Source organism: Pundamilia nyererei, unplaced genomic scaffold, assembly GCF_000239375.1.
Source record: "Pundamilia nyererei isolate P.nyererei 1_Seehausen unplaced genomic scaffold, PunNye1.0 scaffold00084, whole genome shotgun sequence".
NCBI lineage: Eukaryota > Metazoa > Chordata > Actinopteri > Cichliformes > Cichlidae > Pundamilia > Pundamilia nyererei.
Genome location: NW_005187485.1, coordinates 933,749 through 944,941, shown reverse-complemented (window position 1 = coordinate 944,941; position 11,193 = coordinate 933,749). Strand labels below are relative to the sequence as shown.

The 11,193-nt window shown below is 39.1% G+C and overlaps 2 protein-coding genes across 3 annotated transcripts; one reads left to right on the top strand and one right to left on the bottom strand.

Moving 5' to 3' along the window:
• Positions 1–580: 580 nt before the first annotated feature.
• On the bottom strand, positions 581–2,495 carry fkbp14 (FKBP prolyl isomerase 14). 2 transcript variants are annotated; one of them, XM_005738456.2, is made up of 4 exons: positions 2,232–2,495; positions 1,610–1,761; positions 1,388–1,515; positions 581–1,309 (listed from the first exon to the last, which is right to left on the bottom strand). In XM_005738456.2, the coding sequence occupies exons 1-4, from the start codon at positions 2,483–2,485 to the stop codon at positions 1,151–1,153; spliced, it is 693 nt and encodes a 230-aa protein (XP_005738513.1). In that variant the 5' UTR covers positions 2,486–2,495; the 3' UTR covers positions 581–1,150. The 2 variants fall into 2 exon arrangements, with proteins under 2 accessions (XP_005738513.1, XP_005738514.1); XM_005738457.2 differs by having other exon boundaries at positions 585–1,309; positions 2,013–2,300.
• A 202-nt stretch (positions 2,496–2,697) lies between these two features.
• plekha8 (pleckstrin homology domain containing, family A (phosphoinositide binding specific) member 8) lies at positions 2,698–10,301 on the top strand. The gene is made up of 13 exons (XM_005738458.2): positions 2,698–2,760; positions 3,175–3,291; positions 3,409–3,564; positions 3,721–3,842; positions 4,051–4,209; positions 4,329–4,369; positions 4,583–4,701; positions 5,424–5,751; positions 6,544–6,629; positions 7,705–7,763; positions 8,096–8,297; positions 8,386–8,447; positions 8,555–10,301. The coding sequence occupies exons 1-13, from the start codon at positions 2,721–2,723 to the stop codon at positions 8,750–8,752; spliced, it is 1,689 nt and encodes a 562-aa protein (XP_005738515.1). The 5' UTR covers positions 2,698–2,720; the 3' UTR covers positions 8,753–10,301.
• Positions 10,302–11,193: the final 892 nt, after the last annotated feature.

Below are 11,193 nucleotides of genomic sequence, written 5' to 3'. Positions count from 1 at the left end.
GTTCAAGAAAACAAAAGAAGGACAAGAGTGCCCTCTATTGACTGCTGAACAAACACACAGAAGAAAATACAGACATATACTCACGGGCCTCTACACCAGTTCACCTACTCATTAACACAAACATCTAATTGGCCAGTCACATGGTAGAATTTCAACATGTTCAACACGACCTGCTGAAGTTCAAACTGAGCATCAGAAGGAGGAAGAAAAGTGATTTAAGTTACTTCTTACACAGCGTGGTTTGGCGCTAGATGGCCTGGCCTGAGTATTTCAGAAACTGCTGATTTACTGAGATTTTCCTGCACAGCCATCTCTAGGGTTCACAGAGGATTATTGAACAAACAAATAAATAAAAACATCCAGTGAGTGGCAGTTTCCTGGATGAAAATGTCTTGTTGATGACAGAACAGAAGTCAGAGTGAGAATGGACAGACTGCTTTGAGCTCATAGAAATCCCGAAACAATTCAAATAACCCCTTATTACAACCCAGGTATGTGCAAGATACAAAATGAATCCAATACTGAATGCAAAACAAGTTGAACCTCATTGCAGATGGTCTACAGAAGCAGAAAACCGCACCAGGTGCCACTCCTGTTAGCTGAAAACGAGAAGTTGAGGCTATAATTTGCATAGGTTCACAAAAATTGGACGATAGAAGATTAGAAAAACGTTGCCTGGTCTGATGAGTGTTGATTGTTTTGTTTTGTGGCATTCAGACATTATAGGCTATACCTTGCATCAACAGATCAGGTTGTTTTCTTAATAATACAATAAAGCCTTGTTTAAACACCACAGCCTACCATTATCATGCTTTTATGACTAGAATGTGCCATTTTCCTGATGGCTACTTCCAGCTATGTCACAATATACTTTTTCGGGGCATTAATTATAAACGTAGTAAAGATAAATTAACAAAGTTTTTTTTTATTTTCAAAATAATAGTTTAATGAATCCAGAACAGTGACCTAAATGCATTTGTGGTGGCATTTTCAGTGTATGTACAATAGAAATATAAATAAAAAAGTCCTTTTAATATAAAATAACACGACATCGAGCTGATATTTTCAAGTTCAGTCACAAAAATATGAGAGTGGAGTTCAAATAGTGTGAAAATATTATTTTAAAAAACTGATAAAAAAAAAAAGTCTTTTACAGTTCATCGTGCTGGTAGGTGAACTCCCTGGCAGATATAAACCCATCTTTATCTTCATCCTCGTTTTTGAAGATGTCATCCACCATAACTTCATGATGTGTGTCGTTGGGTGAGTAGCCATGTTTCTCAAATTCCTTTTTCAAGTACTCTTTTACCTAAAAGGTGTGGAGAGAAAATAGTAATGACAAAATAGATAGCCAGGCAGACAGATCGCAAGCTAGCTAGCCAGATACCTCCAGTCTGGAGAGCTTCCAGTCATCATTTAGATCCATATCCCGGAAAGATTCGTGTGACCTGGGCCCATTTCGAATCTCCATGAGTTCAATGTCAAAAATGAGGGTGCTGCCTGGAGGAATTTTCCCTGTAAACCAATAAAAATGTCCAAGTGACAGAGATGTTACAGTGGAATGTTTTGTTTTGTTTTTTCTGTATGTGTTGCACATAGTTTGTGTTACCTTTTCCTTCCTTGCCATATGCCAGCGATGGAGGTACAGTCAGCTTCCTGCGCTCCCCTGTGCACATGTTCTGCAGACCCTTATCCCAACCCTTGAGCACCTCTCGGATCCCCAGGGTAAGCCACACAGGGTTTTTATCCCCATGTTTGCGGCTATCAGGAGTCAAAAAGAGACATGCAGTCAATATCCGGATGCCATACAGAGGACTGATATGCCAAATGTAAGTGGAATGAGGGTTAAGTGAGTGCCAGCCAACTATGTGAGGATATAAGTGTTGAGTTTGACTGTACAGCTGCACAAACGCAGAAATATGAGATGCTGCACATGTTCAGCGGCGTACAGTTTTAATAAGCAGTTGAGACTAAAGTATATGCAATACATGCATCACTGTTACATTTATTACCTGGAATGAAACATGGTGCCATTACTCTCCAGAAATCCCTCGTAATGAACAAGAAGCATGTCTCCGTTTTTTGACTTGCGGTGACACATGAAGGGTTTGTGTATCACCTCAATTTTCACTTCGGGCTCGGGCAGTTTTCCCCCAGTGACCAACACAAACAGTGATGCCAATAACGAGCAGAGAGAAAACAAGATCATACTTATAGATAACAGCACTTACTCATGAGAAGTGGATGAGATAACTTCAATTTCACTCTCTCTTTCTACAGAATTTAAAATAAAGACATGTAAAGAATGCCATACGTGGCACCCAACTTCTGCGACGAATGGACCCACTGTTGAGCTGTCTGCCCTCCTCCATCTGCAATTGGATAGCGTCATTCCTAAGCCCCGCCCTTTCTTTAGAATCTCTTCTTTCATTGATGCTTCCATGTGCCAATCACTACAATCCACACCTAGGCTACTTAAACCCATATGACGAAGGAGGGGGGCGGGGGTGTGGTGAAGAAAGGCGATAGTAACGCTCAGGATCGGCTAGTGGCAGATTCACGAAAAAGTTTACGCACTTTTATCGACGTAGTTGGAATGCAAAGCGGTGGACGTTACTCCGAAAATCACACTCGGGCCCAATGGAGTCGCTACAGTCAGCTGGGCATCACGTCCTGTTGTGATAAACAAGTAATGAACGGGAAAAACACGCAATTAAATAATGGAAGGAATGCTGTATAAGTGGACCAATTACATAAGTGGTAGGTTAACACTAAAGTCTTTGCGTGCTTTCCGTTGTAGAGCTCGTTTTGAGGCTGCTAGCTAGCATGACAGCGAGTTTGTGACGTTAAAACGGACGAGCTACCGTTAGCTGCCCGCCAGCTTTGGTAGCGTATTGACCACTAGCATTCCTATCTTTGATAAATTAGCTGTTCAGTGAATTAGAGTTGAGCCGTTACGTCAGTCTTAGCTAGCAGCGCTCGGTCATGTCCACCACCTGTCGTTATAATCTGACTTCACAACCAATTAGTTGTTGCTAACATAACTTAAGTCTCGTCAAGTTCACGAAGCTGGGTAACGCTGTATGTTGATGACTTTTCTAATGCTAAAAACTAAGTGCAGTTTACAGTAATGCCACAGCATTGATTCACTTATTTTTCCCATACGCTTTATAGGTTGGCAGCCTCGCTGGTTTGTGCTTCATGGAGGAACTTTGTCCTACTATGACTCTCAAGAAGATGCCTGGAAAGGGTGCAAGGGCAGCATTAAAATTTCCGTTTGTGAAATCCAAGGTCGGTGTGCTCCACTTTACTCTGTGCACGGTTTAACCAGAGCAAGCATCCTTTGGGTGCAGTACTGACAGGCATGTTTCCTTGCTTGCTGCTGTTTTTTTTTTTTGTTTTTTTTAGTTCATTCCTCTGACTCTACACGAGTTGACCTGACCATACCAGGAGAGCAGTACTTTTACCTCAGAGCCATCAATGCAGCAGAAAGGCAGAAATGGCTGGTGGCGCTGGGAACAGCCAAAGCTTGCCTTACAGACAACCGAACCAAGAGAGAAAAAGGTATTTGGATACTTTACAAGATACTGTTGCAAGTAAAAACAGGGTAAAAGCGTTTAGACCTGGAATAGTACAGACCATACTTACATACAAGTGTTGTAAGGCATTTGCACGACTTCTCAAACTCTGATCTGCTGTCTGTGTGCACAATGAATACAGAGCTTCAGGAGAATACAGAGGCGCTGAAAACTAAGATGTCAGAACTCAGATTGTACTGTGACCTTCTCCTCCAACAAGTAAACAAGATCAAGGAGAATGATGAGCTAGGAGACACGCCAGAGGTAAGGTTAAAGTTTGGATGAGCTGATGAAATGTGATATGCTGCTGTTAGTGTGAAACTGCAGTATAGAGTAGCTAGTTTGCAGTTGCTATGTACGTATTAATAGACAAGAAACAGTTGTTGTATACGTCTTGAATCTTTTGGCTTGGATTTCAGCAGATTTCGTTAGCAATCTACACCCAACATGTATGTTTGTGTTTCCTTCTCAGATGGGTCTAGACACTGGGAATATGGTGAAGTCTACATGCACAACTTTCCTTAAGACTCTAGAGGAATGCATGCAGATAGCAAATCGTACTTTCACTACAGATTTGGCAACACAGAGTCCACCAGGAACTCCTCCAGTAGCACCCATCAAACCTCAGAAGGTATACTTCTCTCACCAGCTCTGTGTGGGCGAGCTAGTATAATTGCTCTGGGATTGTTTTCCAAAAATCAAAATATGCGTAGTCACCCAGTGTTTGTCTGTGTTGTGCTGTCTCCACAGATTAAACACAGCCATCATTTAAATCAGAACCTTGGAGAAAAGTAGGTGGCTTCTCTTACTGTATTGAATGATTTTATCTCTCATGAAGTGCCACGTAGGTGCTAAAGGTAGCACAGAGCAAAGAGATGTTCAAACAAAAATACAGTTTCAAAAGGTTTCTGTTGATATTCTGCCATTGTTGTTGCATTTTGTCAAGGGCATAATTTCTGTCCCAGCTTTTTAGAATTGACACATTGTCCTGAAACATATTACAGGTGGAAAGATTTGTCCGAAACCTCAGGAGAAACAATTGCACATGACAGCCAGACCCTTGACTCCGGGCCAGAGGGACCAGATGAGCCAGGCAGACCAGAAAACCAATCTTCTCCATCAGGTAGGTCAGGTTGCCAGCCACTCGCTTTTCTTGCTGGGGAAGTTCCTGAACTAAAAACCATTACCGCATTCCACAAAGGAAAGACTACACAGCACTCAAGGGCCCTGGTTGTTGTTTGTGTATTCTATGAACTGAAGTGAATAGATTATTGCCTTTTAGTGAGTACAGTGATGGATGACTTGTTCCATTATTACATTTCCCTTAGCAGTGACAAAGCCTTTACACAAAGGGGCCATTGCTGAGAAATAAGACTAGTCTTTTCATACTTTATTACTTTGATTGGGATCTATATAGTAAGTCAATGGAGATGCAGAGGTTTTTAATGTTTATTTTCTTATATTGTATTTTAATGTAGCATAAGAAAATAAATTAATATATGCAATATAGCCATTTAAAAAGATAGCTGTCTCTTTGTGAGTGCTCGTATTTCTTCATATTGTCATCTCAGCTATACAGCTCTGGCTCTGGGTGCAGCTGCTTCACCCACCTGCTATTCAAATCTTTTGTTTGCAAGCAGCAGCCAATAAGAAGAAAGTTGTCTTACAGGGAGAGATGAGGAACCTAAAATGGCTTGAGTTGCTGTACCAACTGTGAATTTGTGATGCTACTGGAGTAGCTTTCTCAGGGTCATAGGTCATGTTTAATAAAAAAATGTGTAGACACTAGACTGATTTTTGACAGTCTAATTTGCAAAAAGACTCATGCATCGTTGTTTCATGCAGACACTGAAACAGCCAGCAGCTCAGAAGTCCACAAGGATCAAGTTAATCCTAGCTTACCTACTACCCAGACCACCCCTGAGATTGAACACTATGACCAGCCAGCAGAGGGGGATGACGAGAGTGAAGATGATGAACAAAAGCAGATAGGACAAGAGCAGATGGACAAAGTGGACCAAAGTCAGACGCATGACAACAACAATGGGGACGTGAAGGATTTTCGACTTCAGCACCAAGAAGAGGGTGAAGAAGAAGGTGAGATTCCCAGAAAGTCAACTGAGTCAGAAGACACAGAGCAGGTGGAAACATTCTTCAGCACAATGAGTCACAGGTATGAAAATGCCACTCAGGAAGCTCACATCCCTTAGGACACTTTACTTACTGTGGGAATTTAAGTATACAATTGTCTGTGATATTTCACTGCTGCAGTATTAAACTCATTTAATTTATATGTATAGTATATTTGTAACTAAGGCTCTGCGCTTGTGCTGTATCTTCTGACTAGACTGCACAGTGACTTAGTTTGTTAATAATAATAGTGCTGCAGTATTGCACAGAATAGTTTAATAACAAGTTTGAAAAAGTCAGTTTTTAAGATCTTACAGTCAAGTGTTTTATATCAGTGTGTTCTCTCTTGATCACATGACACAGAGAGGCCCTCGTCTGATATTTGGGTTTGTAAACCTGTTTTGTTAACTTTTCTTTCTTTTTCAAATACTTTTTTTTTTTTTTAAGATTCTGAGAGTGTAATCGAACATGTGGCTAGAGTGTGATTTACATCTGTACTGTTTGAGGTGAATGTTATTGTAATGCAGGAATCAAACAAAGGGAAAGATTAGTGAAAACCACAGCTCTTTTAAGTTTTAGATGAAGTAGTCTTGGGTACTTTTGTCAGAGTTGCATGATGTTTTGTGTGACTTGTCTCTCTGGCTTGGTTTTGAAATGTATGCTCCTCTAATTAGTGTGGATGTTGATTAAGCATCCACAGTATTGTTCTTCTAATCTTTATTATCATGTTTTCTTTCTGTTTGCTTTTGGTCAAATAAAAACTGATATGGGATAGCTTCCCTCTAATATATTCTGCTGTTTGAATCTATTCTACTTCTTGTTTTTTGTTTTTTAGATTTAGTGATATAAGACTGGATGACGACAATGGTATCCCTACACAAGAGTTTTTGGACTCATGCTATGCAATAGTACCTGTATTAGGTAGGCCGGTTACTTTAAGCCTCTCTTCATCTTTATCTGACACCCTGTTCCTAATTCTCATGGTTCCCATTTGCATTTCTTGTAATCTCAGCATTTTTAACTCCGATAAAGAAAAAAAAGACAATCACTTTCATTTGCTGTTTTCCCCCTCTTTTATGTACATGTTCTGTCCTTCATAATCTTTGCAATTAATGAGGTGGCAGCTTTCTATCACAGGTTCTTCATCACACTTTTCCTTCATGTCTCTGTTACTTTCTTTTTGCACATGTATGTCTGTCTTTAGTTGTTCTTTGTAGCCCAAAATAATATCATATGACAAGGTTAATCATAAGAATTAGGTCATGCACATTTTTGTGCTGTGTGCACACTTTGTTACTCACAGTGTATTACGTCATGATAAAAAGTCGCCATTCACAGAATTACAAAGTGAAGAAGTGCAAGACCTGAGTAACATGGAGCCAAAAACATTGTTTTTTTGTTTTGTTTTATAAAAAGGGTCTGCCTTGTTTGTCAGAGTTATTCCTGTGTTAACAAATACCAAGGCTGAAGTAGGATTATTAGGAATTATCTTTAAACAACAGCTTTCTATTAGCACACATGTAAGAGGTCGAAGGGAATGTTAGTCTGTATTTCACATGAACTGACATCAGTAAAGGTTACTTACAGTGAGCTGTTTTCTAAAGTTAAAATTACTTATAAGAGAGAAACTTGATGTATGTAATGGTTGTCTATAGATAAACACATAAAACATCTCAATAAGCTTAAATTTGTATCTGAACTAACGTGACCTCTTAGCTAAAGCCTATTCCCAGCTTTGTTTGAAAGTTTACAGCCCACAGTGATGGTAACCTATTTTTGTCTGTGTGTGTCCTATACTTAATACAGTCCAGTAGGTCTTAGAGTGCACCGTAATCCCTCATTTCAGTGTTATATTTAGTTTAAATCTGAAGGACATCTAAGCAGCCTGTTATTACTTAAAAACATCAAAACATTGTGCACTCAAAGTAGGACACAAGTTGAGAATCTGTGCTTCAGAACCAGCAAAAAAAAGTTATCATAGATTCTCTCTTCTCAGACAAACTGGGATCCACAGTGTTTGCACCAGTTAAAATGGATTTTGTCGGAAACATAAAGGTAAGAGCACATGATTTTAGTTAATCGAAGGAATAACAGTGAAGTTGGTCTTTAAAAGTTGCTCTAAATTATTCAATCACATTTTCAAAACTGCATTAAAGAGTAGAGTCCAATCAGTCATACAGTTTGTCAATAATGAGGTATTTATTTCATTCCCCTTTTTTGTTTAGCTTTAGTGTTCTGTCCATTTCTTGTTAATATTTTTTGTCAACAAGCATATTTAACTATATACTGTGTATTAAATATTCATTAATTGCAGTTAGTCGTTGAAAGTCAGAACAGTCTACCAGAGTAGAGAGTACTATGTCACAGTGTCTCGTGTTCTGTTGTAGAAAATTCACCAGAAGCTGAGGTCAGACCCTGAGAGCTTTTCTACACTACAGTCTATTGTGCTGCATGAAGTAGAGACAGATGTTGCCCAGGTGCGCAATTCTGCAACAGAGGCTCTGCTGTGGCTCAGACGAGGGCTGAAGTTCCTCAAGGAGTTTCTGTCAGAAGTCAACGCTGGAGAGCAAGACATCCAGGGAGCACTAAGTAATGCATTTCTGTTTTACAATGCGCATCTTAACATAAGTTCAAACACGTAAAAGTGTTGAATTGTTTCTTCTTTTCTTTCACGCAGACAACGCTTATGGGAAGACTCTTCGGCAGTACCACGGATGGGTTGTCCGTGGTGTATTTGCTGTAGGTATTTTTATTTTTTTACCCAGTCCAGTATTAATACCTTCTGAGTATATTTATTCTTTGTGTGACAAGTACTTGACTTTTTTTTTTTTTTTTTCCCCCCCCAGTTGGCGCTCAGAGCTTCCCCGTCTTATCAAAGTTTCACAGCTGCTTTAGTGTCAAGAGAAGGTGACGAGCTGAAGAGCGATTTTATCAACGGCATGCACAGGGATCTGGGAGTGTATCTGCCTGCCATGGAGAAGCAGCTGGCCATTCTTGATGCATTATATGAAGAATACAACCTTGAGTCTGACGAGGTGGTGTGAAATAAGAACAAGAGATGCTCACGGTTCAGAGAAGAACAGAGCCCCTCTGAATGGGCAGAGTAGTGGCTAACTGCTGGAAGAAAGGTGTACAAAGTAGTGTGAGACTGTCTCGTGTCATTTTGAGACGTTTCAGTAGTTTTTAAACTCTACAGCAGGAGAGGGTGTTCATGTGTGTACTTACGACCTGAGAAGGGTTTAACTGAGCAGTACAATTAATTAAGGTTGGTTTGAGGAGATTTAAATTCCAAGTCTTGTTCCAGAGACCGGTGACAGCGAAGGTGTTTCTAATCTGATTATGCAGACTCCAACCATAATTATTCATTGTGACATTTGTTTCTGGTTGTTGCTGTATTGTGGCTTAAGGCGTACTCTACATGCTTTAAGGTATTTAAGCACAGGGTATTTGGTTCTGGTCAGTTCCTTGTAAAATTGTTTGATTCCCTTTGAATTGATCAGTATGATCAATATGAAACTATTATCAATGTTGTTTTTTTTCTCCTTGGCTTCAGTGAGATACGATGATGCTTCCAACTAGCACAAAGCACAAAAAAAAGCAAAAACTATTCCCAAAATGTGTCTTAAGTATGTGATTGAATTACGTACTAAGCTAACTTTTAGTCAGTTATATAAATATTTTCCTGTACTTACTATAAAAGCTTAGTAAACATTACTATGTATATATTTTTCCCTGAAAATGAATTCAGATTGTGCAGTTTGACAATGGATTTGTTGTGTTTTACATAATGTCATTGTGAGCTGTTGCTCAAAGTTTCCAAGTGGACCAAAAAGGAACTGTCATGTGAATGGCTTTAGCCTCTGCTGCCTACAGTAACTGAAAACAAGAAAGGAAACCGCATAGCTGTTAAAAATATTGACAACTGCTGTTCATGTGGACATCTGCACAAACCTATGCATTTTTACAATGTCTATTTATTATACCATAAGTTATAAAGTTCACATTAATGACATGAATTGTTCTGTCCAACTTTTGTGTGAATGTATGGACATTTGTATTCATAAGGCATGCTTTTTACTGCATGTTTGGTGTATTTAGCAACAGGTGCCAGGCCAAGGGCTTGAAGTGAGTAAATGAGTAATCCTAAAAGTGGTAGTTACAGAACAGTAACCATTTTCAGCTTATCGTCCATGCTATTGTACATACCATTGTTAAGTGTTGTTACCAGGTGTACTTAATATTTTATTGATGTCGAATTAGTGAAATGATCAGTAAGACTGCTCTTGCAGGCTGGGTTAACATTTGACTGCAAATTCACTGAGCCATTTGAAAAAAACAAAACAAAAAAGCAGGAAAATTATCTTAGGGCTTTAAAAAGAAGCTTACCGGATAGTATTTTCAACTTTAATATTGTTATTTTTATTTTAAGAATGCAAACACTAAAAACTCCTGTACAGTAAATAAGTCATTTGCAGTAGGTTTACATCACAGGTGTGCAATAGGCTTATTTCTGATGAGTTTTAATATTAATCCTTTAGATATTCTGTTGTAATATTACAACAAATAATTGTTTTTTCTATGGATGTAAATAAGATGCTATTTGATTTTTTGCAAAATAAACATAATTAAGTTGCAGTTTGTCTTCTGTCATGCTGAAGTTAAATATGCTACCATATGGTTTACGTGCCTAGAGGTAAAGGCTCTTTACTTACTGTGCCAACTATACACTCACTGTCCGTTTATTAGGTGTACCTGTTAGTGCAGATGACCTGCTGAAGTGACTTGATTTAAGTGACTTTGAGTGTGGCATGGCTGTTTGTACCAGATCAGAAACTGCTGAACTACTATGACTTCCAATGAATTTCCTATTTTGCATGACCATTTCTGGGGTTTACAGGGAATGATCTGAAAAAGGCAAAGACGATAGAAGATTGGAAAAATGTTGCTTGGTCTGATGAATGCCACTTCTTTTGTGAAATTCACATGGTAGAGTCCCTTGGATGTTTATTTTACATGAAAGCATGAATCTATTCTCCCTTCCAATGGTCATGGCAGGTGGTGGTGGTGTAATGATGTCGGTACACTTTGGGCATGTTAGCATTGTTTCTGACCATGTCCATCCCTTTATAACCACAGTGTACCTAACATCCGATGGCTACTTCCAGCAGAATAATGTCCCATGCTACAAAGCTTAAATGAACTCAAACTGGTTTCTTGAACATAACAGTGAGTACACTGTACTCAAACGGCCTTCACAGTCACCAGATCTCAACGCAGTAGAGCATCTTCAGCAACATCAGTTCGTACAGAGCTTGGGAAGAAGGCATTGTCCTTTTCTGCCCTGTCTTCATGCAGTACATTGCAGAAGCTCTCTCAGTTGATTTCACTTGCAGACTTTAAAAGACATACAAATGTTTTTATGAAATCATCTCTGGGAACTTGTTCATGTTTTAATATGACTGTGTACGTTATACATATTTAGCTA

What these genes read in the sequence shown, in the direction of transcription:
- fkbp14 (XM_005738456.2), bottom strand. Translation starts at nt 2,485, where the DNA reads ATGGGTTTAAGTAGCCTAGGTGTGGATTGTAGTGATTGGCACATGGAA. An exon ending in ATATGGCAAGGAAGGAAAAG is followed by an intron (nt 1,516 to 1,609) that starts GTAACACAAACT and finishes ATTGGTTTACAG; the next exon opens with GGAAAATTCCTCCAGGCAGC. An exon ending in GGAAGCTCTCCAGACTGGAG is followed by an intron (nt 1,310 to 1,387) that starts GTATCTGGCTAG and finishes CACACCTTTTAG; the next exon opens with GTAAAAGAGTACTTGAAAAA.
- plekha8 (XM_005738458.2), top strand. Translation starts at nt 2,721, where the DNA reads ATGGAAGGAATGCTGTATAAGTGGACCAATTACATAAGTG. An exon ending in CCGAACCAAGAGAGAAAAAG is followed by an intron (nt 3,565 to 3,720) that starts GTATTTGGATAC and finishes CAATGAATACAG; the next exon opens with AGCTTCAGGAGAATACAGAG. An exon ending in ATTTTGTCGGAAACATAAAG is followed by an intron (nt 7,764 to 8,095) that starts GTAAGAGCACAT and finishes GTTCTGTTGTAG; the next exon opens with AAAATTCACCAGAAGCTGAG.